General features: G+C 36.3%; 1 protein-coding gene across 6 annotated transcripts in view; it reads right to left on the bottom strand.

Moving 5' to 3' along the window:
• CEP128 (centrosomal protein 128) overlaps nucleotides 1-27,980 on the bottom strand; it is a 389,769-nt gene that overhangs the window by 241,027 nt on the left and 120,762 nt on the right. For all 6 annotated transcript variants that reach the window (XM_047863629.1, XM_047863627.1, XM_047863628.1 and 3 more), the window contains 3 exons: nucleotides 23,830-24,180; nucleotides 15,559-16,209; nucleotides 10,001-10,165 (listed from right to left, as the gene is read on the bottom strand). In XM_047863629.1, the coding sequence (XP_047719585.1) occupies nucleotides 10,001-10,165; nucleotides 15,559-16,209; nucleotides 23,830-24,180 (1,167 nt within the window). The remainder of the gene's footprint in view (nucleotides 1-10,000; nucleotides 10,166-15,558; nucleotides 16,210-23,829; nucleotides 24,181-27,980) is intronic.

The following is a 27,980-nucleotide window of genomic DNA, read 5'->3' on the forward strand; positions in this document are numbered from 1 at the left end:
ATTAAGTATTGGCCACACCATAACTACTTTCTACAAACTTATTTCTGAAAAATACAAGATCTTTATATGATGGTGCATTTCTTAAATTCAAAGTACGGCTATATATTAAATGTTTAGATTGGTATCAAAAAACACGCAAAAAAATAAAACAAAGCAACACTTCCACAATCAACAATTCAGATCAGTTTTTAAAAGTCTCCATGGATCTAACCTATGTAAATCTATGGTCCTCAGTGAACCCAACACTACTCAGGAATAAAGAGGACAAGGGAAGGTCATAAACTGAATTTTTTACTTCCTATAGAAGTGCAGTAATAGGAGGAACCTCCCTCCTCACCCACATGGATATTATAACAACAGATAACTGAGCTCTTAGGAATAATAGGAATGTCTACCCCTTCTCTATGCTCCCAAGGCACTTTACACAAGCTTCCCCTAGAGTTCTTACTATTTGAGTGTCTTTTATGTCTGTCTCCCCACCAGACTGTGAGTTCCTGTTGGGTAGAGATCTTATACTTTATTTAAACATCCCAGTACCTAGTAGTGTGTCACACAGCAGTCAATCGATAAATCTTTCTGAAACATATATATTCTCCTACATTCCATTCATCCTGTGAGCATTTGTGTGTGTGTGTATTCTCTATGCGCTAGGCAGAACAGACCCCAACTATATGATAATGAAAAAAAAAAAACAGAACCTCTGAACTCAAGTGACTGCTTGTGTTTCTGTAAGTTTATTTTTGCAATAAATTAATTAGTAAATTCATTGAAGGCAATCATCTTGTCAATTACAGGTTATTGTAACCATCAAGGCAAGGTGATGTCACAAAAGTGAGAGCACTGCCTTGTGGTGTGAAGCGATCAGATGCAGAGTAAGTTTTAAGGGTAGAATCAATAAGGTCTGCTGACAAATTAAGTACGGATCCATGTGTGAGAGAATGAGATGATTCTTTACATGTATTTAAAAAGCAAAAGAACACTGTAATTCCTACTAGAAGATTGGTTTCCTAAAGTATAATCGCTCCTATTTTGTGGGTTAGATATACTCTCTTCTCCTCTGTAAGCAGATGCTTTACACTATTTCCTTCAAAGAAAGGGAAGAAGTTAGGATTAATAGCATACTAAGAATAAGAACTGAGAGCATTAGTAAAACAGTAGAGCTAACTGAAAAAAAGGAAGGCATAATTAGAACACTGGATATATGATTTGATGCACATTAACATTTGAGTATGAAAGACTTTCCAATCCATAGCCTAGTCTTAAGCAGGCATAGGAAAGTTATCTATAAAACAGAAACCAAAAAATGGAAATTCAGATTTAAACTTCTAACCCCACTTAAGGAAATTATTCTTGCCTCGGGCTTTTTAAGTATCTTTTTCTAGGGGAATATTGAGCAATACAAAGATCATTGGCAGCATAATCAGAAAGGTGTCAGGATATGTACTGGATACATTCCTAGAAATTAATATTCAAAGTTGGAAACAAAAATACCACTGAAGGGTATTTTATGCATTCATTAAGTTTTAGGACCATTTTGCAATCATTACGTATTTCTCTTAAGTCAAATGCTGGGAAACAGAAATAACGTTAGTTATTTAAAATCAGCCACTTTTGATGCATTTCTATTTCTGAAACAAAATATGGACAAGGAAACAAACAACTAGAGTTTCAAATTATGCATTTGGAACGAACATTGTTTAATTTTCAAAAGAAAAAAATGCATCATTCATCACCAGACAAATGTTTATAAGTTTACAGTGTCTTTAAAAACCATCAGGATTTCTTCTCCTTTTTTGTATTTCTTAAAAGATGCTTAAGCATGCATTTATTCTTATGAAAGAATATGGGGGAAAAGTTTAAAAACAAATTTCTAAATAATATAACTTATGTAAGCAATGAGTACCTCCTGTTTGTTTTTGTTCCTAAAATTAACAGAATATTACTTGTTCAACATTAAATGACAAAACAGATTGAGTCATTTTAAATTGTGATTTAAAAAAAAAAGAAAGAAAGAAAGAAACCTCAATGAAAACAAACCTGGACATTCATTTTATGTTTCCTTTTAGGGTCTACCAAAGCAAGCAGGCTAGGCCTGCTTAACTTCCAACAAAGCCCTGAAACAGATATAATATAGAACTTTTCCCCTTGGCTTTCCACACCACAACCATGTGTACCATTATTTAGCCTAATTCCTACACTATGGGTATCACTCACAATTTCAAAATTAAATGAAATCAAACTAACAGTACAGGATTTTAAAGGATAGTGTCCAACAAGACTACTTTCCTCTCAAGCCCCTGTAGTTATCAACCACTCAATGAATTAAGGATTGAATGGCAGGCCTCTCAATCAAGTCCAAATCAGGAATGATAAAGATGCAAACTCTGACTTCACTCATTACCTTTATTTAAAGTGGACCTCCTTGATTGCAAATGGTTAGTGGAAAAGTCACTGCCAATGGAACAGAGTTTGAAAATGGCTTCTCCATACCTACGTTCCATTTTGGAAAGTAGAGACCAAATGTACTTCTATACAACTTTTACTTCTTGCCCCATCCTCTGCCACAGCTGCATGTGTAACTGCCCCCCAACCCAGTCAATGCATAGTCATGTCACCTTTGCATTTTAAATTTGCTTCTTAAAATCTGGCATAGTATTTCATACATGGTAAGCAGTCTTATGCTTCAGCCAATTCTCTGTAAAAGTCAAGGACTACTCTGGACTTAATGACTATAAGTGGTTCAATTAAAATCACTTTATAAATGACATATACAAAATTTATCATTTTACCTTTAATTTGACCATCTTATTATTTTTGTTTTTTTGTTGTTTTTTTTTAAGATGACAGCAATCTCAAAGGAAATTACTTGTAACATCATATTCAGTGTTTATTTAGAGTATCTGCTTTAAATTTGCCTCCAAATTAATATGTGGTAGCTACATCTTTATCCTACTTACACTTTTAAAATAGATGAAACACCAAAGAAAAAGTAAGTCTGCTTAAAAATGACCTAAAGTAAGTGAAAGAAGTCACAACTCATTTGCTTCTATTTCTTTTTGTACTGAAAAACACACACACACACACACACACAAAAAACAAAAAACAAATACACACACACACACACCACTGAAATCGGAGAACTGTGCCTGCTACGATCTGAGTCTTTAGTAAAAGAAAATACAGAAATGTGATTTTGCAAAGTAGTGAATATTTTATAGAATAGGCATCTGACAATCATATGTATTTTTCCACATCATGAAAAGTAGCAGTCCTTAACAGATGGTCAAATTAGAACTGAAACACAAAATTAAACAACATTGATTCATATTTTCTTGCCATGGATATATTTTATGTCACAATATCAGGTTTTAATTTGATTTTTCTAACAAAATCTGATGACTCCTTTTCCAAAATTGGTGTAAAGCTAAAAAAATAAAAGAGTATATGGTAATCTGTTGAATATTATAACCCTAAATTTAAATTCAACACTATGAGTTCAATGAAAAGATATAAATGTGAGTCATTTTACTGGCAGTAAATAAAGGGGAAAAAATACAAGGAATTTTTGCTCATATCCTGATTCCACCACAAGCTGTGCAATGTTGGGCAAGTCACTATATTACACTCTTAACCTCAGTCTCCACCATCTGTAAAAATGGGTATCATGATTACATTTGCAAATGAGAATTGTAATTACCATTTTTCAAAGATTCACATTTTGTATAAGAAAACTATCTCCTAAATGTTTTAATCCAATATAATCATAGCTTTAAAATATGTTGCTAGGTGTCGCTTCACAAATAACTTGAATAAAGCATTTTGTGGGAAGGAACAAAAATCCATTTCTATGAATCCTGATCTACTCAACAACTTAGGTTTCTATGCACTGCCTTGGATGTCGCACCATCTGTGGCTTTAACGTGCTCCTAATTGTTTCATCAAGGATTCTCATTTCCTGAAAGAATAACAGAGAAAAAAAGTCCTCTAAAGAGAATTCAGTATACTACAGAAATAAGCAAGAATTATATGAGATAACTAAACATCCCAAATAACCTACATAATCAATATAGTAGGTCCTATAAATTCTGATACAATAGAGAGAATAGGATTGGTAAACCTGATTCCTATTTCCATTTCTACCAATGGACAGCTGAGAACACTTGGGCAAGTCAATTAACTCTTTAGGTCAGAACTGCCTCATCTATAAAAGAAGGGGGGAGAATGGGGAGATTGGTACTGTTCAAGGCTCTTTCATACTTTAGAATTGCACTGGTGCCAAATGTTTTGGGAACCACCACCTCTGCACAATATTACAATGCGATCTTGTAAGTCTGAGACAATGTTTATTAAAAAAAATCAAAATCTAGCATACAGATATGGGGCAGAAAAACAAACTACTGAAAAATCTTCCAACGTTGCCATGGCTAGCTATAATCACAAGGTATATGTATCCATGTGACAGCATCTCCAGTAACAGAGGAAGTTCTACACGTGGTTGTGTTTAGGGGTGGATTAAAGGAGAAAGCAAAATGAAGAGAGTAAATACCTTTCTCTTCCAGGTTTGAATATCTAGTAGCAAGAAGCATATTTGCATAATTCTGCTTAGAATTAAATCAGTAAAAAATACAAATGAAATATCCAAATACGGAAAGTACTAGATTATTTGGATAGAAATTACTTGATCTATAATTTTAAAATAGAAAAAACAGTAATGTAAATCAACAACAAAAGAATGCCACGTTCACCAGATAAAATACTGGGCGTTAAATAAACAATTAAAAAAAATTTTTTTTTTTCTTAACATCTATTTATTATTGAGAGACAGAGCATGAGAGGGGCAAAGAGAGGAGGAGGCACAGAATCTGAAGCAGGCTCCAGGCTCTGAGCTGTCAGCACAGAGCCCGATGCAGGGCTCAAACTCACAAACTGAGAGATCATGACCTGAGCCGAGGGCAGATGCTCAACCAACTGAGCCACCCAGGCGCCCCAAATAAACTTGATTTTGAAAAATGTTCAATGACATGCAAATTCAGACTATGAAGCTGTGCATGGCAAATGATCCCAAATGGGACCTGAGTATCTGTGTGTATAGAAAAGAACCCTGAAAAGAATTTCACCAAAAACTGAATGTAGGAAAGTTAGGTGGTGAGATTATAGGTGAGTTTTTAAACCTTCCCTATAAAGTACCCTGCATTTTCCACAATGGAAATTTGCTTTATAAGTTTTTAAATTTTTAATTAAAAAATTTTTTTTAATATTTACTTTTGAGAGAGAGAGAGAGAGAGAGAGAGAGAGAGAAAGAGAGAGACAGACAGACAGACAGACAGCACAAGTGGGGGAGGAGCAGGGAGAGAGGGAGACACAGAATCTGAAACAGGCTCCAGGCTCTGAGCTGTCAACACAGAGCCTGATGCGGGGCTTGAACTCACGAACTCTGAGATGATGACATTAGCCAAAGTCAGACACTTAACCCACTGAGTCCCTGTTTTCATACTTTTTAAGTGTTCCCTTATAAAGAACAATATATTTTCTATACCTATAATTTCAGAATTTATAAAAATGAATATCCCCAATTAAATTGTTTCCCTAATTCCTGAAAATTAATGTCTTCATTATGTCTGCATTGGACATAGGAAAACATCTCAGAATATTATTCACTTTTTTATAGCATTTTTTGCATTGCTTATAAATGTATCTGAATAAAATATTTTATATATTTTTTCATAAAACAGTCATTCTTCTAAAACATAAGGTTCAAGATAATACACATAGTATGAACAGAATAATCTACAAAATAATATTCTCCCAATTTTTTTAGACACTAGTTATGTCTCAAACATTATGTAAATATGTTCAAAATTAAAAACAATGTTTAATACTTACACTACAAAATTATTTGAAAAGCTCCACAAAAATGACCATTAATAATCATTAATAAACTCATACTTTAATAATTTTTTTAGGTTGGATCAGATATAGGTCTGTATAGGTAAAACATTTAAAACCTTCACTATATAAATTTTGATGTTGACCTGCTGAGCAAAAATGACTTAATTATACATGAACTCTTTTGATGAGTTAGATTTCAGGGAAACTAATAAAAATAGATTTCTGATAAAATAAACAACATTACGAGTTTCCAGGTAAAACCAGAAAAATAAAAAGATTAATATTAATATCCTTTTAGAACAAAAGAAATCAAATACTTTCTTTTAAAATTTTAAGCAAAAGGAATAATAAATTTCAATGACACTATAGATGGAGAAAAAGTTCTATCTCTAACACTTCATGAGAGCTTTTTCCCTGGTAAGAAGCTCATAATAAAGTTTTAAATGCATATGTAAAAATTCTGTGGTTGCATAATACTTGTTCTCTTTGTCATGTAAAATTGAAAAATAACATTTGATGTTAAAGCAAAATCAGATGTTGGAAAAAAATGCATTTTATTACCACATATCACCACTGAATGCACTAGGAAAATATGCTAAAGTTAGTTATTCTGTGCATATATACTAACAGCAATCTTCTCCTGATCGCCTGATTAAGGCTGCTGATGCTAATGCTTTATATGAATTTTGATGAAATTTTAACATTTCTTAGCTTACCAAGTAAGAACATGACAAAAAACAAAGACCTAAAGTATGCAGTCAAAATAGTAGCAAGACATTTAAAAAAGAAGGAAGTATGCTGCACCAGGGTGGCTCAGTAGCATAAGTGGCCGACTTGGGCTCAGGTCGTGATCTCATGGTTCGTGAGGTCGAGCCCTGCATCAGGCTCTCCATTGTCAGTGCAGAGCCCACTTCAGATCCTCTGTCTCCCTCTCTCTCTCTGCCCCTCCCCGGCTCACACTCGCTCTCTCTAAAATAAATAAACACTTAAAAAAAAAAAAAAAAGAGGGAAAGTGTGTATTAATGCCATAAGACGGGCATGCAAGAATAATGCTGTGTTAGGCAAACAAGAAAGGCTTCCCCTTTGATTGCAGAAAAACCACATTTGAAACCTCTTCAATGCATAAGGCCACATTTGCCACGTTCACTTGCACTGCTCACATAGTAATCTTTGGGCTACAAGTCACAGGGCCTTTTTTTTTTTCCACTGAAAATGTATTTTCATCTTTTCTTGTTTTTACCTTCTGCAGTCTGGCCACAACACACACACACACACACACACGCAGACACACACACACACACACACACACACACACACACCCATAGGTTATCCATATTTTTTATCTGTTACATACATGTATAAGCATGTATGTGTGTATACACACACACACCTCTTTACCCACAATTTACTTATAAATTATCTACTGTGTACCTGGCTCTATGCCTGATCTTGGAGATGGAAAAACAATCAAGATTTGATTCCTGTCCTCCAATAGAAAACATATTATAATACCTCCCACCTGTTTGGTTTGCTTAACACACGTGCCTTCAGTATCACTTGCTGATAGAACTGCCAGGTCTTTTCACGAGGGAGCCTCCTTTTGGGGGCCATCTGTCTCAAGTGACTCAACGCAGTCTCATTCTAAACTTCCAACCTGCATAGTTGTGCAATAATTTTTATTCCCAGTTCCCTGGCCCCTCACTGCCTAACACATTATTAGACTAACCATAGGCAGTCAATCAATACTTGCTGATTGGTTGATTGTTTGGTTGAACCACTAATCAGCAATATCTGGAAACACAACAACAAAATAATGGCATCTACTAATTGACACTACTAATAGCTTATTAGATATCAGTTACTCTGCCAAGCACTTTATATACATTTTCACATTTAATTCTATAATAGAATTACTTTCACATCTAATTCTATCATCTTTTCAAAGATGATAAAACAGGCTTTGAGTTTTAAGCAACTTGCCCAAAGACATACAGCTAGAAAATGATTGACACTCAACGTTCTGCCCATAGCCACTAATACTATTATCACCTCTCAGCCCTATTTATAGATGGCTTAACGCAACAAAAAATATTTATTTATTTTGAGGCGGGGTGCAGAGAGACAGAAAGAGAGAGGGGGTGGGGATGGAGAGAGAGAGAATCCCAAGCAAGCCCCACACTGTCAGTGCAGAGCCCAATGGGGGACTCAAACTCACTGTGAAACCATGACCTGAGCTGAAAACAAGAATCAGACACTCAAAACAACTGAGCCACCCAGATGCCCTGACCCAACAAAATTTTGATTCATATGTAGCCATATACTAAGGCATGAGTCTACATAAAAAGCTAAGTCAACCAAAAGTATATAATCACACAAAAAGGATATTAAAGAAAAGCAAGCATATAAGGTATATATATATTTATGTAGGTGTGTTTAAGACTATTGTATCTTTAAGATCATTCTCCAGTTTAGACTCAGGAGATATCTTTTCTCTGCATTAGTACCCAATGTCAAGACTCAACAATACAGTTTTAACAACTGAAAGGGATTTAGTTTTTCACAATCCAGTCATAAGCATTCAGTTGCAGACCTGTGTCTTATCTACATCCAACCCTCACCACCCGGCACAAGGCCTGCCACATACTGGATGCTCAATACATAGTAATGGAATACAGTCAATAATTCTTGAAACTCTGTCCTAAGGTAAATGCTCCATTTATCTGAATGCCTGAGAACATATATATCTAGAACATCATGAACAGAATCAGTGAAGAAATATTTAAGCAGAACAAGATAAACTTACATTCCAATATATGAAATTTGAACCACTATTTCTTAAATGTAAATAGGTAAATATAAAACACGTTAACACAATCTTCTGACTAGAATTTTAATTACAGAAAAGTTGGAATGTTTCGCATTATCTCCACAGCAACTACACCCTGGCAAGAGATACAGTAAATATGTGTGAACACTGGACACACTAAAACCAAAACATGACATAAGAACTAAATTGCAGCAGTTGTCAAGATTGTAGGCTTAAATTCAGCAACTTAATTTAGCACATTTAATCATAAACACCTAACTTCTATCTTATTTCCTTGATTTTAAGAATTACTAGAAAGGTTAAAAAAAAAGTGTGTGTGTGTGTGTGTGTGTGTGTGTACAAAATATAGGAATTTTGCAAAATACAAAAAAGAGGAAAAGATCAGTAAAGCATTAAGGAAGGTTTATGAAGCATTTTATGATATCCTACCCAGTGGTAGCACCTTCCTCACAGATGCTAGTAACCCTTATCAAGTACAGGATTCATTTGGCCCAGTTTATACTGTCTTCTACTATCAGTATTTCAATGGTCATCTTTATTTACATTTGACTTCTATCACACTCAATTGCAAATCTTTTTTGGAAGCAGGTAGAAGAAAAATATTCTGTCTTCTATTTTTAGTTGACTTTTGCCACAAAAGTAGTGACTCTCTAAAAGTCCCTCATATTCTACCCAATTCCTGTGTACAGCAGATACTCAAAATAAATTCACACATCTACTGAAAGGAAAGTGGTAAGCCTGCTAGGGATGTTCCAAGGTTACCAACCTTCTTAAGATTCCATCTCTACAAGTGCAAAAATGAGCATAATAGTATCTATTTCACAAAACTACCATGAGCATTAAAAGTGCCTATCATATAGCGTGCACTTAACTATTACAGGTTTTATTTTGAGCCTCAGTTTCCTCATAGGTTAAAAGGGATCAATAAAATCCAACCCAGAGTTGTGAGAACTGAATAAGGACACATATGTAAATAAACTGGCATAAATGCCTGACGTATAGCACATCCTCAATAAACCAGAATTCCTTTCTTTGCTACCTTGCCTCTAAACTATTTTAAGACCCGGAAGAAACTTAAACATCTAATGTAGTAGAATGTTAACAGTCGGTTCAAAGAATAAAAATCCATCATTTTAATAAACTAACATTTTATTCTGGCACCAATACAATTTACCTATGAAAGACTACAATTAGCATTTATTAATATATAAAACGTATCCTAAGAAGAAATCCTAGAAGAAATTTGAATTCGTCTTTAAAATGAGCATTCGTTCATATGTTTACCTTTTCTTCTAGCTGGTCCTTCAAACTCTGATATTTTAGCTGCAGTTTTTTGTTCTCCTGTTCATTCTGGGTTAATTCCTCTGTCAGCCTGTCACACTGTGATTTCAACTTCTCTAGCTGACAACGATGGACTTTAGCCGTATTCTTATCTTCTATGCTTTCTGCCTGAGAAAAACAGAAGAAAAGAGAAAGTCCGCTGGCCACAGGCAAATTGTACACCAAAAAAGTACACATTTGATCAGTGGGCAAAAACTTCAAGATTTTGCTCTATGCAGCTGTACAGAAACATACACACAAAGGAAATGCCCTTTGCGTTTATTCAATCACTCCTCAGTGCTCGCAGAGCACTTCCTCAGTGAAAGGTACCACACTAGGTGCGGAGATAACGAATATGAAGAGTAGAGGCATCAGATGCAGCTATCCGTTCCACAACAATGAATGAGGAGTGTTAATAAAGGCAGAAGCAAGCAGATACTGTGACAGCCCAGGGAGGGGACACCAACTCTGCTGAGGGCTTATGACAGAAGTGTCCCAAAAAGGAAATACTAAGACACAGTACTGACTGATCAGTTTCTTCATCTACGATCCTAGGTTTTGTGAAAGAATTATGTATTTTCAGTACCACAAAATTACCGAACCACCCTTGAGGCTAAAAGGATTATGAATCATGGCAGCCAAGCAACTACAAAAAATTTAATGTGAAAAGGAGTTTGCCAGTGATTGTTTCAGTACCAACAGCATAAGAAAGTACCTGGTATTTCCTTTTTTTTTTTTTTTTTTTTTTTTTTTGGAATAAGCCAGAATCAAGTTTCAGAAAAAGTGAGAAATAATCTATTCCATGTATGGGATTCAATAAAGACTTGCCAGGCATGCGAAACTTAAGATACCATTTTAAGTGCTATTTTAAGTAAACATTTAACATTTTAAATGAATTTAAAAATAACAACAACGTACACACTTGCTATACGTCAGGCACTGCACTACTCTCAGACCTCTCTGCATAGTTTTCCCTCATTTGGTCCTCACAGGAACCCGACCAGGGAGGTACTACTTTTACTGCCTCCTTTTTTGAAGCTGATGCCCAGAGACACTCATAACTTGGCCCAGGATATGTAATGAGTAACTGCAGAGCCAGGATGTGAACCCAAGAGTTCTCTCTAACGTCCATGCTTTCAACTACTCTGCTGCACTGCCTTTAAAAAGGTAAATTTGTCATTTTTAAAAAACCAGCTGCATACACTTGTCAATGTTAAGTGGTCACACCTACCAGTTACCAACAGGCTGTAAGCAACTACCTATGATCTGCTTAAAATATATTAACTCCTAAAATATATGTTTCTTTTCTTTTTACAAGTGTATTATACATGTGTAATCAGGGATGTAGGAATTAGTTCATTGGAATCAATTTCCTGAAAGGAAGTTTTGTCAGCTTTCGACAAAATCTATATTATATTCACCTCACAAAATGCACCTAAGACTAGATGCCATTTTAAATTAACAAAAGAATTGATTTTTAATGAGGAATCCTGTTTTCACAACCCAAAAATAAAACTACAAAATAAAGTTTCTCATCAGGAAAATTGCTCAATTATGATTTTAAGTTTCAAGAGAACGCTCTGCCTTTTCTTTATGATCAGTGAAACTCTTAGGTATACAAGGTTCCCCCTAAAGCCAACGGCAAGCTGGAGCTGGCTCAGGGAGCCTTAAGAACCAGCTGTGCCCATGTCTTCGCGACACTGTCCCTCTTCGGTGATATCTTCTTTCATAGTCTGAAATCAAATGATGTATTTATATAACACTAAACCCGACAAATCCTGTAAATCAGTGTTTCCCCCTGTACTCCCTGAGAGCCTATTTTGAAATATTTACCAGCACGCTAATGCCTAAATTTGACTAAGAACTTACTTCTTGTTGCGGTTTTATTATTACATTTACACTTCACTCTAAGGTTTACAAAGTGATATCACAAAAACCCTGTGATAAAGACATTACTAGTCCCATTTTATCGATGAGGTGCAAAAAGGTTAAGTAACTCGACCGAGGTCAAAAAGCCAGCAAGTAGCAAAAGAGTTCAAATCCTTGGTCTTTTGATTCCATAAAAAGGCTCTACCAAAATTTTTGTTGAAATCATGAGGTGATAACCCAATATCCTTCAAATATTAATAGTAGCTAGAGTATTTCATTAAAATATTTTACATTTAAATTTAAAAAAAGCGTAAGGGTAGTTCTAGATGGGGAAAATATATATTGTGAGAAAAAATATGGGTAACGTATAGGCATTTGTTAGACTCAGAAAACTAATAAAGGTGAAGCCAAAAGACAAAGAAATATAACATTTATAGAGCTACTTGTCCAAAGTCCTCCTGTACATAATTCAGTATACTAAATCACCTATGATGACCATTATTAACTCCTTTTAATTAACATAAATAAGTAAAAAGTATAGAATTATGTAAATGAAATAGCAGGAGGCAAGGGTTGTTCCTGATAGGCAACTCATTAACTTTAAAATGAAAGTGCAGGGGCGCCTGGGTGGCTCAGTCGGTTGGGCGGCCGACCTCGGCTCAGGTCATGATCTCGCGGTCCGTGAGTTCGAGCCCCGCGTCGGGTTCTGTGCCGACAGCTCAGAGCCTGGAGCCTGTTTCGGATTCTGTGCCTCCCTCTCTCTGACCCTCCCCCATTCATGCTCTGTCTCTCTCTATCTCAAAAATAAATAAACGTTAAAAAAAAAAAATTTTAAATGAAAGTGCTGGGGGGCACCTAGGGGGCTCAGTTTGTTAAGTGCAGGACTCTTGATTTGGGCTCAGGTCATGATCTCATGGTTCCTGGCATCTAGCCCTGTGTGGGGCTCTGTGCTAACAGCCCAGAGCCTGCTTGGGATTTTCTTTCTTTCTCTCTTTCTCTCACTCTCAAAATAAGTAAACATTAAAAAAATAATAATAAAATAAAATAAAATAAAATAAAAATTAAAAGTGCTGGGCTTTCACAATCTCTGGTTCTCTTTTTAAGCTCTTATGCTGCTTTTGTACTACATTAAAGAGTGGTTATAACACCCCTCCTATATCTGTTTTTCAAATTTAAAAAATAACTAAAAATTTCAGAATATCTACAGCATATTTCTAAATTATATATTCTTTACATAAAGGTAATTTCTTACAGCTTTACTGTCATCTCACCACACATGAACACAAAGCACTTCCTAAAGAAAGGATGGGGAAAACCACCCAGTCTCCTGTTGAATACTATGCACTCTGTTTTGATCCAACCCCCTCACAATTCCTCATCGACCTTCTCCACCAATCTCTGACAAATGGAATGATATGTTTTTAGTTCTTCTTTTTAACCTGTCTGCCACATTGGACACTCTTGACTATACCTTTCCTGAAATGCCCTGCCTCGGTTTCCTTTTTTTTTTTTTTTTTTTTTAAGACACATTTATTCAGCATCATGATCAGACTATTACATTTAGCAAACAACAGCATGGGTGCAAAAAACCATCTATATTAAAACCCTTTGTTTGAATGCTTTACACTTTCCATAGAACAGAAACTAAAATAACCAGTTATACAATTAGGTTTCCAAGATACCATTCTCTTCTGGTTCCCTCCTGTCTCTCATATAATTCTTTATTCTTATTTGCTAGAACCTCTTTCTTAGTACTTCCCTTACAGATTGGTGTTCTAGAGTTTAATTCTCTTTTCTCCCTACACGATCTCATCCAAATCCCAAGATTTCAACTACCACCAATGGGTTACTGGATCCCAAATATTTAACTTTAATCCCAATTTCCTCCTTAATGTCTAACCCATTATGCACTGAAAACTGTTCTACCTAGACTTTCATGGTTAGGCTTCAGGTCCTTTCCACCTAAATTCAACATGCTAAAAAACTGGATTTGTCACTGTTCTCTCCAAATCTGTTCTGTGTTATCTACCTTGACAAACAGCTTCATTATCCACCTAGTCACCCAAGTCTATACCTAGTCATCATCAATTCTAAACCTTTTCCAGTATAGCAGTGTAGTTGAGAACATAGGCACTTGACTACCTAGGTTCAAACCTGGTCGCCACTACTTTCCAGATGTAACACATTGAGCTATTAAGTTCCTATGTTTTAATTTCCTCATTAGAGAAAAAAATACCAAATAATCTGCAGGGACGACATGAGTATTAAATGGTTAACCCATGTAAGTTTCTTACAATGACTACCACAAACTGAGTAGTAAAAAAAAAAAAAAAAAAAAAAAGTCTGCTGGTATTATTATTGTCAAGAGCCAATCAATCAACGTATGACACATATTTTATTTTCTTTAAGATTAGCTCTTCTCCATAACTCTGATTCTACTTTTATGTCCTCATCAACTCTGACAGACTATTATGCCATACTTCATCAATATTAAGACATATTTTCTCACATTTTACCATCTCTGTCTTGGGATGTTGTCTTGCAGCTGATAGTATATTATGTATTTTTTTTCTTAGTAGATATAATGATGCATCTGACAACTGATGGTGTCTTAGGTTCAATGAAATGTAGTAAAGCCCTCTTACCTATTCTTCCAGCCTCCATTCTGCTCTGCTCACCCCAATTAATAACCCCAAATCCACTACTGCCAGTAGGCTATATGGAACTGGGGAAGAATTCATAAAATAGCTGAAAGCATTCGACAAATGTCAGATAGTTCAATATAATTTCATCTTTCGTCATAAGCATTATTATGGTAGTTCTATTTCAAGGAATTTTGAAAACCTTATAATTAACCTTTGAAGACTTATCTGTTTATTTACCTATTCAACAGATATCTACAATGTTCCAGGAACTATTCTAGGCACTGAAGATATAGCTGTAAACAAAATAGACTCAAATCTCAGTCCTCACGGACTTTTCATTCTAATAAAGGGAGAACAAGAAATCAATAATATGGAATCTATATCATAAGTACTATGGAGAAAAACTAAAGCAGGAAGGAGGGATAGATTTATCACACTCCTGATAATCATGTTATGAAATAACTCCCCTGCGTGGGGATAATGCTGATACCATTAGACCCTAGAAACATTTCCCCAGATGCCAGATCTCAATTAAGCATTTATCCAGGCAACTTTGATTTGGAAAAGAAGGGGTAAATCTCAAAAGCCTTGGGTTTACACAGCTCATAAGTGGATCCACTTTAGTTACCATGCTAATAAGGACTGTGGTTATAGCTTCTATGGCCTTGACAAGTCTTTGCCTTTTATATTTTGGGGAGGTCACAAATGTTGAATGAGGGCACGTTTCAGGTCCACGACTTACTGCCACCTCTGCCTTTCCTGAACTCCCAAAATAGCTAAATGTTCTTTTTAAAGGGTTTCAGTGCTCTGAAATAGGTGCTCCCAGGTGGCTGCTATAACTCATTTCAACCCGGCCGAACAGGCAAGAATAAGCCTCTTTACTGTTAGTTTTATCTTCCCTTCAGTGCTTAGGAATACAAAATGATCTCTAAAAGTTTACGCTTTATTAACTTCATGAGCCACCAGAAAAATTCCTTCAGTAGCATCAGGATAATTCAGCACAGGTACCTTCAGTGTCCTAATATGATTCTCAGCCTCACTCTTTTCCTTCTTGAAGTGCTTCATCAGCTCCTGGATGTTCTGCTCGTGTTTAGTTTTCACACTCTGCAATGACGATGTGAGATCTTCCAGCTCCCTCTGGTGAACGTCTCGTTCTAGCTTTAACTGTGTAACAATTGTAGCTGTTTCTTCATCTCTAGATTTCGCCTGTGTCTTGAGGTCAGCAAGGGTCTTAAGCACCTCTTTCCTGGCTTTCTGTTCCTCAGCCAGTTTATTAGCAAGATCGGCCCGGATGGCACTCAAATCCTTGACAGCCTCTTGCATCTCGAGAAGTTGAGCTTTGTCCTTGGCCTGGCCCTTTTTTAGCTCTGCGATTTCTTCTTCCAGGTGAGCTTTCTCAACTTTCACCTGGCTTTGAATCTTACTCTGCTTCTTCAATTCACTTTCCAGCCTATGGATAGTGTCCAGGGAATCCTTGACTTCTAGTTCAAGGTCAGCTTGATGAGCCTTAATATCACTTAGTTTCTGCTCCTTACAGTGAAGTTCCTCCTCTTGAAGGGCACGCTTGGTTAAGACGTCATTCAATTCCTTTCGAAGATTCTCTATCTGTTGTAATGCTGCATAAAGCTGGCTTTTCAATTCATCCTTTTCTTTTAGAATCTATCAGGTAAAAAAAAAAAATTCACTGTAAAGGTCATCATAGGGACTGTCAGAAAATAACGTTTAATACACACGGAGAAGAAAAATTCATAAAATAAAATTTTGTATTTTTCCATTTTTTTAATGAAAAATAATTTTCAGGCTAGAAAAATACAATTACCCTGAAGTAGTGCCACATTGAAATATATGTTTCAGATTTTCATCACCAACACAGGTCAGTCCTTGATTATAAGTATTTAAATGTAGGATAAGATTCAGCAAAAGAATGGGGGGGAAAAAAGACTCCTATTATAATTTACCAGAGGTTGAAATAATATAATGTTAATTAAAATAACAATTCTTTGCATTTTAATTGCACACTTTTTTTTTTCAATAGCACACTTCTAAAAAGGAGAAACCTCAAAAAACATATGGAAGATAATATACGGAAGATATATGAAGATACAATCTAAGAAAGACATCAACCGTCGTTAATAAAGAAAGTTAGTAGTGACAAGAAATACACCAGTATGTAACTGGGAGTCTTGAAGTCCCAAAAAGACAGAAATAAGATTAAGATTGAGATTAGGATTAGGAGAGGTTGGGAAGGGACTCAAGAGAAAAGTCAAGGGACCGGATGTCCATCACCCTGCGCCAGCCTCTCTGCCAGGTTAGGGTTGACAATGCGGGATGGAGGCCAAGAACTAACCCTCTCATCCTCACCAGCCACCAATGCAGTGAAAAAGCCAGCAGCTAAGGAAGCTGAAATCATTTCTCCCCATCAACCCCCAACACTGGCACCGAGAACAATCTCTGTCCCTGCTTATGGGCACATGTCACGGCTTGATGACAGAAAAAAGAAAATTAAGATTCTCATTTCAGAATTAGAAATAATGACTAAAGACACAAATACTTACAAGGAAGTTTTACACTTTGTTTTATACTTCAGTATGAAACAAGTCATGATAAACTGCAATAAGGCAATCACTCCAAAAAAATAGTTTCCTCAAATCCTTGTCAGTTTTAGCAAAAGAGAAACAGAATGAAGCTAGCATGAGAAATAATGAAAGGAGGTGGTTATGCAATTGGGCTGTGACCAGAAAGAACTGAATATGATTCTCAGTCCAGCCATAAGTCATTCTTGGGCCTTAAGGAAATTATTTATCTTTATAAAGATAACAATAACACCTATATCATAGGGTTGGGATGAAGACTAGTAGAAAAGAGTTTGGTTAGACAGAAGATTCAAGTTCAAGGAGAAGACAGGATCTCAAGGAGGTATTTGTTCAAGACAGTGATCAACTCTGTGAAGAAGAGGTATAATTGAAAAAGCAAGGTCCCTGGATTGAAAAGACTCAGGTCCACAGAGGAAAGGATTCACCTTGAAAGGCAGGAAAAATGGCTAGAACTATAGGGTCTAAGGGTAGGTGTATTATTTTTCTATTGCAGTGTAACAAATTCCAACAAACTCCGTAGCTTAAAACAATACCCATTTATTATCTCTCTGTTTCCATAGATCCTAAGGCCAGGAGAGGTATTGTGCCCAGGGTTTCCTAAGGCTAAAATCAAGGTGTCAGCTGGCCTGGGCTCTTACTTGGAGGCTTTGGGGGGAGACTCCACTTTCAGGTTCATCCATGTTGTTGGAATAATTTAGTTCCATGCTCTCACCACTCTGGTCCCAGTTTGCTGGCTAGCTTTGGGCCAGGGGTTGCTATGAGCTTCTAAGGCCACCCACACTCCTTGGCTCATAGACTCCTCAGACTGCAGCCAGTGACACCACAATGAATCTTTCTCTTGTTTCAAAGCCTTGGACTTCCCCTTCTCTCAACAGCCAGAAAAATTTCTATGCTCTTAAGGACCCTTGTGATTAGATTAGGCCCATCTGGATAATCTCCTTATCTTCAGGTCAACTGTGCCATATAACATAATCATGAGAGTGATAGCTCATCATGTTCACAGTGTCCAAAAATTAGGGTAACTCATTTCTGGGAGGTCACTCTGCTTACCATACTAGAGAAGACAGAAATGGACAAGTCTTGGCTATAAGGACAGGCAGGACGGTCCTGAGAACAAGGAGACGTGACTTCAAGACAGTGATTAATGTGTGGAACACATAACAGACGCCCCTGGCCAGAAGTTAAGAGACTTCCATGCAGCTCTGACAATGAAAATTATATTTTCAAGACGAAGCTTTAGCAGGTAAAACATCTTGGAACACAAAAGACTATAATGTCTTCCTGAAGTTGGTTTAAACAGCAAAGGTATTTATTTTTCTCACATAACAGGAACACCACAGATGGAACAGTTCAAGAAGAGCCCTTCAAAACTCAGGCTCTGCCTCTCTACAGTTTTCCAGGTTTTGCCCTCTGCTTCAGTGTTCCAAGCAGCACATCACATGACAATGGGTGGCAGCCTTAGAGTGGACAGTCACAGACTATATTGGTCAAATTTTTAATTTCTTTGCCAATATAGTTACTAAAAACTAAGTAAGTTCTATTTTCTTTTTGTTAATTGCTTGGCTGGTAGCCACAGCCCAAGTTTTTGTCTAGACATGGTCTCTGAGTCTGAAAATGACCGTGTCTCAACTGCTACCTCAATATCCTGGACATTCCCAGGGGCCCTCAGTTGAATAAGCTTTATCTTGAGGGAATTCAAAACAATGGACTTGGATCCCCTTTGTCAGGCCAGGAATGCTTAAGGAGAAGCACTTGAAAGGAGCCTGAGAAATCAGGCTTGTTTTTTTATCCCATTTTTATTTCTAAGTTTCCTACCTCCCTCTCTTGCTTGGGCTAACTTCGGCATGCATAGATCATTTGGCTATTCCAATGCTAAAAAAACTCCAAATTACAGGCTCTGTATATTTGGATTATAAATTGCAGATTTTCAATCTCTCTACCCCCAAAACATCTTGCTCTCTGCTTTTATTATTTATTTTTCTCTGCTTATATAGACAGGCAGGCTTCAACCTACACTTGTCTTTCTCTTATGTGCCTCTTCTGAAGGCTGCAGTACGTTCACAACACACGCCAACGTCCTCAAGTTTTCATTCTGGTCATTTAATACCCCACTCTAAGGCACAACATCACTAACCCAACATATGATTTCCAATGGTTCAACTAACTACTTCCAATAGCACAGTTTGCCAACTTTCCATTTAGAAAGGTAGGCTCCTCCGGTCCCCACTTTATTCCCCACTTAGTCAATCCTACATTTTAGGCTCTTTTACTTAAAGCTCCTGGCTCCCAGAATTGATGTCTCATATCAGCTTGACTATCTTCAGCTGACGGTACAGAAACAATCCAGTTCAGGTTGACTTAAACTACAAGGTAATTTAATATCATTCCATGCAGAACTGCTCTAGACACGGTGTCAAAGTTCAGGTCCACCTCTCTGAATTTCTCTTGGCAATACCTTCCTGTGTGTGAGACTTCATTCTCAGGACCATCGCAAGACAGCCAGCTTCAGCCACTGCAGGTATCACAGCCAAATACAACAAAACCAGAGAAGGAGAAAATCTCTCTTAGGTATCTTCTTCAGGAGTGAGTAAATGTTTACCAGAAGCTCCCCCAACAGATTTCATAACTCATTCTTCATTGATCGGAACAGGGCTGTGTGCTTGGTAACTGGCCTACATTACTTTTTGAACGAAACGGACTGGGGCAGGGGGAGATGGGGATAATCAAGACCACTATAGGAGCCAACTGATATTTCTATGTAAATTGTGCTGGTACTATTCAGGAGTGAAAATGGAAAAAGTAAAGAGTTGGTTTGATTCCAGATTGACGATCAGTAAGACACGTGAGGTGGAAGAAGAAACTGAAGATGATGATGAGCATGTCATCAGAGTAGCTTTTCACGAAGTCCAGTTGACAGGAAAAAATAGATTCCAGGAAATGGCTGGTCAACCAGAGGAATGTGGAAAATCAAAATCAGATGTTAATGGTTAAAAAAGGAAAAGGGAATAAAAGAAATGTGTGAGATCAGAGATTGAAATTTTGGAACTGAAGATATGAACATAGAGAATTACAGATGAGGACAAATTTTACCCACAGAAATTAGCTGCTGAGCAACTTGAAGGTCACTGTAAAATGGGAAATTAGTGAAGCTTAAGGGCACAGAGTTCAATGGGTTGCCAACTTGAACTTCGGAATCATCAAAGATGATAAGACTTGCATGTAATGAAACAGGTTGAGGGGAAGCCAGGTGTAAAAATCTTTGAGAAATGTGGAGGCGTAATGGAAAATAAGCAGCAGTCAGGATCAATGAGAAGAGAATGTTCTAACCAAACAAACCCTGCTTCCAAAGACGAAAAGCTATAAGAGAAGATTGTGAAAGGACTGAAAATGGCTGTGTGAAGCCAGAAGAATGATACTGTCTAAAACCTTAATACGAACAGGAACCAACTCCTCAAAAGCCTGACCACAAAGTTGTCCATGCAAGTTGTGTCTGTTTATTTGTTTGAATTAACTAAAAGGTAGACAGAAATTTTTGAAAGAAAAAAAAGTTATTTTTCTGCATTTGAGGGTACATGCAGACAGACTGCTGGATTATTCTAATATATCAGTACATGAGCCTTTCTAAAATTGCATGTGATAGAACTGGTACATATTTAAAATGTACTTTATCACACATCCTTCTTACTTTTCAACCTTTAAATTAAAAAACTCAGCTTTTAAAAGACAGTATATATTACATACTCTTTTTCTCCTCAGCATGAAGGCAATACACAAAAGGAAAAGATGGCAATTTAAGATTCTTGAAGTCAAATGTTATCAAGTAAAAAGCTCAATATTCAGGGCCAAACCAATTATTCTGCCAACTCAGCAAGAAAAACAAACAACCTAAAAAGTTATATAAATTTGGAAATATTCAGAAAAGCATACATTATGATCAGAATCCAAGTTCAACATTTTTTTCCTTTATCATTTTCAAAGCACATACAAGAACCAATAACTTCAAACAACACTTTAAAAAAGATAATGACAAAATGCATAAAAAATAAAAAATATAAAGACACAAGAATCACAACTAATGATTAGTTTATTTGTATCTACAGAATTTTAGGTCTTCCAATATGTGTTCATCTACATATTCTTTTTTTTTTTTTTTTTAATTTTTTTTTTTTCAACGTTTTTTATTTATTTTTGGGACAGAGAGAGACAGAGCATGAACGGGGGAGGGGCAGAGAGAGAGGGAGACACAGAATCGGAAACAGGCTCCAGGCTCTGAGCCATCAGCCCAGAGCCTGACGCGGGGCTCGAACTCACGGGCCGCGAGATCGTGACCTGGCTGAAGTCGGACGCTTAACCGCCTGCGCCACCCAGGCGCCCCTTCATCTACATATTCTTAAAGAACATCACGATTCCCTAATGTCAACATCCATGCCATTTTCTTTCAAGGAAAGTATACAATCTGATCTCCCTGGTTTTTTTCTGCAATGCTTTGCTTTTTGTTTGGTATTTCATATCATTCAATAATGAAGTAGTTCTATAATAGAATATGTATCTGATAATCTTACCAAAATTCCAAAAATGTAAAAAAGAAAAAAAGAAATCAGTGCAATTTTTAGGAGAATAAAACCCTTTAGCCTTCTACTACATTTTTAAGTGGCAAATCTTAAAGCAGAAAATAAATTATGCTGGAAAAAGAGAGAAGTAGACACAGAAGTATTTAGAAAACACAAAAAATTGCATCATTTAAGCATGGAAAATGGCTCAACAAAGTTACTTAGTAAGCAATTAATTTATTCTGTAAAACATAATGTGTTTTATTTGTAAATCAGTATTATTTTTATTTTAATACATACTTCCAAATATACCCTGGAGTCACTTTTTGAAAATAATTAATCCAAAAAAGAAAACAAAACAAAACAAAACAAAAAAGGAATAGGCTGTATAACTAATGCCTTAGGGTGGCTTTGTGATTTTATTAAGTATTAAATACTCCTTAGGGGTATTATTCACTAAGACATAAAAATATACATGCTTTTTTTCTGAAATTATTTACAGTGTATTTCCACATCATGGATTTGCCGGACACTTGAATTTGCAGTGAAATATGTTACCCTTTCTTCTTTGATTAACCATTGCTCTAACTCCAACATGCTGCATTAATTTTTAAGGCTTTTAAAGTGAAAATTACAAAGCCTGCTGTGATAATTGTGATACTACCCTAACTGTGGCAATCACTTTAAAACTACTTCTTTGCTTATCATTAGCAATGCTAAGTGATAAAAATAATTATATCAGAAGCATTCTGGGAAATAACTGTTTAACAATTGTGAATATTCTAAAAACTTCCATCTAGAAAACTCTGCATTGTGGATTAGGATACCGTCTGATGACATGGACTCTTCTAAATTTCCTCTAATTAAGTAAAATCCCCAGACACTTCTCAATCAGTCTACCCCTCTCACCCCCCCCCCCTCTTCTTTCTAGCTGCCTCCCCTACAGTCATGCTCACTGAACCAGTTACCAGACCAGACTGACAACAGAATAATCAAGGTAGAGCAATTTCCTGGGATCAAATCAGTTCAGATTCAAGTCTGAAAGCCTTAGAACTGCTTTACCTCAGGGCGACCAGTCACCCAGTATGTGTCAGATGGGTTAAATTGAAAAGCCCTCCACAGTGAGCCCAAGGTGATCACTTCCTCCATCTTATATCTGAGACATTTGTATCTAAATGGTAAAGCATCTTCTCCATGCCAGCTCATCTGAAATAAGCATCTGTCACTCTTAAGGGCTGACAATTGATTTTATAAATATAATTGCCCCACAGTTTGTTTTCTTTTGAAACAAAGTCAACTTATCCAAATGATTATTCTTCTGGAATGTTCAGAATTCTTGACAAGTGACAAATGACAAAGGAGAAATGATAAACCAAGAATACACATGGATAAAAGTCAATCCTGACTTTCCTGATCATATTATAAACATCTTGGTTTAATTCAACCCAAATATAGAGTTGAGAATCAACATAGGAGCATAAAATCCATTTAAACTAACTGATTATACAAGAGAAAAGATGATGTGAAATGCACACATGGATCAGGGAAATGCTTTTTGTTGCTATCAAAAAGGCACAAAAGCCAAGTTTTAAAGAGGCTTGCGACCTGATAACACTACTCAGTGAGACTGTGAACATCATTCATTTAATGAAACCCATTGTAGTTCCTGCCAAAAAAATGGTCCAGTAGTAACTACCACATCTTTAAATGTCTCTTTCCAACTAATACTTAAATTGAAATACATAATAAGATGAGATTCTAAAATTCATACACTGGGGGGAAAAAGTCAAGTGATGTTATGGAAGATTTCACTACTCTTTTTCCATTTGAATATTAAAGAACAATTTCAACTTAGGGAACTAAAAGCTAAACTGGGAGATGGGGGAGGAGGTGGATCTCTTTTAAGGGCCAAACTCTAAAAATCTACAGAGTGTTAAACTATGAAAAAGGCTTTAAGAAGTTAAAAAAAACTAAGTTACTTTTTACCTTGAAATAGCCAAGACATAAAGACTCTCTATCAAGGACATCTTGATAGACTATATGAACAGCATGGCATTCAAGTGTTTGTTCAAAGGATGGATGAATGAATGGTTGGTCACAGCAAAAATCACCCATTAGGAATTTGGCTTTTATACCTGATTATTCTTGTCTGTCAGTTGCTCAAGAGTTTCAGACTGCTTCTCCAGTGCTCGCTCTATTTTCTTATGCTTAAGCTTCCACTGTCTAATGGACTCCTGAGCTTTCGTCTTCAGCTCTTCTCTCCTCTTCTCCGCTGCCTGTCTCAGGGCCTCTGACTGCTGGAACTCGAGAAGGTACTGCTCGGCCTGTTTGGTGGCATCCTCAGCATGGTGAGTCAGCTCTGAGATCTGAAGGTCAGCGCGCTTATGTTTGGCCTCACAAGTCTCAAAGTGATTCTGGATCTCCTTAAGTTGATCCAACATCTGTAGTTGCTGCTTTTCCCTGTTCTCCAATTCACGTGTTAAATTCTGGGAATAAAGCATGTGAAATATTAGGAACATGTTCTTGTCAAAATTGGATGCATAACATATCATCAAACAAGAATCTCTAATGTCACTGAAGTGGGAATCATCTGTATTAAATTTCATTAGTAATCAGTCTAGAAAATATGAGTCCCCTTCTGTGTATTTTATAAGAACATTAGTTGGGAATAATTTTTTATAGGAATGGTTTCCTTTTTTACACTATTTCATTATCCAAAAAGGGAAGATATGTATTTTCCAATTGACTGTCACTGAAATAGAAGGCCTTGTTGATGAGAAAAACAATGTGCATTACTTTTGTAAACTCTCTTGCTTTGTCCAACTGGAAAAAAGATCAATATTTTACAACTGTCAGACTATCATAGCAATCATACATAATATTTCACTTTCTGGCAGCACATAAAATGTTACAATAAAATAAAAATCTATAATAAAAATGTGCATTGATGATACAAACATCAGTACAGATAATACTATACTTGAAAGTCCATTTAAAAGGCTCTCAAAGTGTTTATAGATAGGTTATTTCCAGCTAAGTCTAACATTACAGGTTGCTGAACTTATCTCAAGCTTATATGAATCACTGTGGGACAGATATTTAAACAAACTTAAATTTACTTGGAATACGTAATAATCAAGAAAAGCAAACCTGAACTCTTAAAATCTAGTTTCCCTAAAACAGAAGTGGTCAACCATACATTTGGAAATTGCACTAAATCATCATGATTCATACCTATTTTTAATTTGGGAAGAATTGGTGAAGATCTATTTTTAACTTCAAAAATGAGAAGGCACTGCTTTTATATAACATTTTATACAAATAAAAGAATGTTTCCATCTTCAATCTCATAAAGCTTTGGAAAGGAGTGACAAATTCAGAAATAATGTATCCCATAAGCTGCTCCTCCTGAGCCTTACTTTCTAAATACTGGGGGTGACAAAGATAACCTGAAAAGACCATGTGTCCAGGGGACTAAGATGACACTAGGACAAACAATAAATACCATCTACATTGTTGTAAGGTGCCTACAAATGAAGACTGGAAATATTTACCAGCTTCCTCTGACTCTAACAGCATAATGTTCAGTTCCAGATTCCATTACAGTTGAACTGTGGCTCAAATAAAGTTAAATACAATTTCTCTCATGATTAAAGTCATGGTTTGACATTCTGGCAAAAAAATAAAAATAATGCCTTAAAATAAGCTTCATTTTCCAAGCAACAGGTTTGCATTTGCTCAGTTTGCTAAATTCAGTGCAGTCTGGAAGAGAGGAGTCATTCCTTTATCTACCCAACCAAAACAGTAAATTGAGAACTATGCACAAGTTTGTGTGGAAAATTCTAAAATGAAATCAGAAAACCATAATGCTGGCTGTTTACCCTTTGCCCTTATCTAAAAGTTTTACCATGAAGCTAGAAATCGACTTTATCAACAAGCAGTATTCATGTGATTTCTCCATCAGCAGAGAGAGGTACTAGTATTTTTTTTTCCCCCAACCAACGCTTCGGAGACTGGGTACCCTTCCTATGTGTTAGCACATAGTTTACTGAATGGTTAATAAGACCTGGCTTAATCTAAATTGGGGAGCTATTCACACTAACAACTAGATTACAAGAATAGATAATGCTAGATACTAAAATGATGGTGGTTACTTGAAGAGGCCTGTATCTTACAGCCTGGCTGGAGAGGGTTCTCTCTCAGGAGGTGACATAGGAGCTGAGATCTAAATGAGGAACCAGCAATAATAGTAATTATTATTATTATTACTGCTATTGAAGTTTATTGAGCACTTGAGTTATACAAAGGACTAAGCAAATGCTTTATAAGAATGATCTCATTCAATCCCACTATTATTATCTTGATTTTAGTGATGAGTAACCAACACTTGGAACTTGCCCTAGGTCACATACCTAATATGTGAGGGAATAGGATTCAGACCCAGATTGTCTGACTCCAGAGGCCATGTTTCCAACTCTTTGCTAAGAGGACAGATTCTCAGATGACCCTGATTCCATGCCTCTTTGTCACCTACTCCCACAGTCCTATCTTAGCGAGTTATCTTTTTTCAGAACTGCCACCTTTGAAGTAAGAGGTATGTCCAAGTACTCCCTCTCCTTCCCACTACCCCATCCTCCCCCTCCTTCCTACCTCTTAGGCCTTAGGCTTTATCTACCAATCTGCCCAGCTCCCTCACTCCTTTTCTTGTGATACATCTGCTCCTCATTGTCAGGAAGATGACCACGCCTTGATATTTCGTTTGCTGGCTTTAAATCCAAGTTCTTTGACCTAATTTCCTTAATTTTCACTTTAGCCACTCTGTTGTTTATGTTTCAAACTCCTATTTAAAACAAAACTTGAATGGCAAAATCGTCAGCTCTTGGGGAATTGACAAATTTCCTGTTTCCTATATCCAGTTACTGAGTCCTCTAAGAAAAATCACACAGGAGTATTAGTTGATGTGATGGCACATGGACAGGCAACTCCTCAATGCCCAGAAATTCTACTGCATGCTGCTTTCCAATCCACATGTGGCCCATCTAAAATGTCCTGTCTCAGACCTACCATCTTTTCACTCACTTTTAGTATGTAACATAGCTCCTCCTTAAGAAATAAAATTGAGGCCATTAGGCAGGACATCACCCAAATTTCCTTAATGTATTATTGTAAAACTTACCAATGGCTAATCTGTCCTCCTCTCCAGCCTCTGGGGAAAAGGGATCCTTCTTAAATAAATTAGCCTATCTTTGTAATTTCCTTCCACTTCCATCAAGGGCTTCACTACAACAATTATGCCTTCTCTTCCTTGTGTTGAACCTCTCTTTTCCTCTTGGATCATTATTCTCTACTATTCCCATCTTTAAAAATCACAGTAGTTTTTTTTTTTAATGAAACAAATTGAAGATGATACAAACAAATGGAAAGGTATTCCATGTTCATGGATTGGTCCCTACTACCCAAAACAATCTACCCTTTTAATGCAATCCCAATCAAAATACCAAAAACATTTTTCACAGAGCTAGAAAAAATAATCCTAAAATTTGTATGGAACCATAAAAGACTCCAAATAGCCAAAGCAATCTTGAAAAAAAAGAACAAAGCTGGAGGTATCACAATCCCAGATTTCAGTATACTACAAAGCTATAGTTATCATAGCAGTATGGTACTGGCACAGAAATAGACACAAAGATCAATCGCTTCTCGGCCTTTTGGCTAAGATCAAGTGTAGACACAAAGATCAGTGTGAATCAAGAATCCATAAATAAACCCATGCTTTTAAGGTCAATTAATCTATGAAAAAGAAGGCAAGAATATACAATAGGAAAAGTCAGTCTCTTTAACAAACAATGCTGGAAATACTACACAGCTACATGCAAAAGAATGAACCTGGACCACTTTCTTACACCATACCTAAAAATAATCTCAAAATAGATTACAGACCTAAACATGAGACCTGAAACCATAACTCCTAAAAGAAAACATAGGCAGTAATTTCTTTGACAATGGCCATAGAGACAAATTTTCTAAATATGTCCTTTGGCAAGGAAAACAAAAGCAAAATTAAATTATTGGAACTGCACCTAAATAAAAAGCTTTTGTACAGTAAAGGAAACTATCAAGAAAACAAAAAGGCAACCTACCAACATGTAGAAGATATTTAAAAATGATATATCATATAAGGAGTTTATATCCAAACTACATGAAGAACTTACACAACTCAATACCAAAAAAAACCAATAATCCAAATAAAAAATAGAGAACCTGAACAGATCTTTTTCCAAAGAAG

Source organism: Prionailurus viverrinus, chromosome B3 (genome assembly GCF_022837055.1).
Source record: "Prionailurus viverrinus isolate Anna chromosome B3, UM_Priviv_1.0, whole genome shotgun sequence".
NCBI lineage: Eukaryota > Metazoa > Chordata > Mammalia > Carnivora > Felidae > Prionailurus > Prionailurus viverrinus.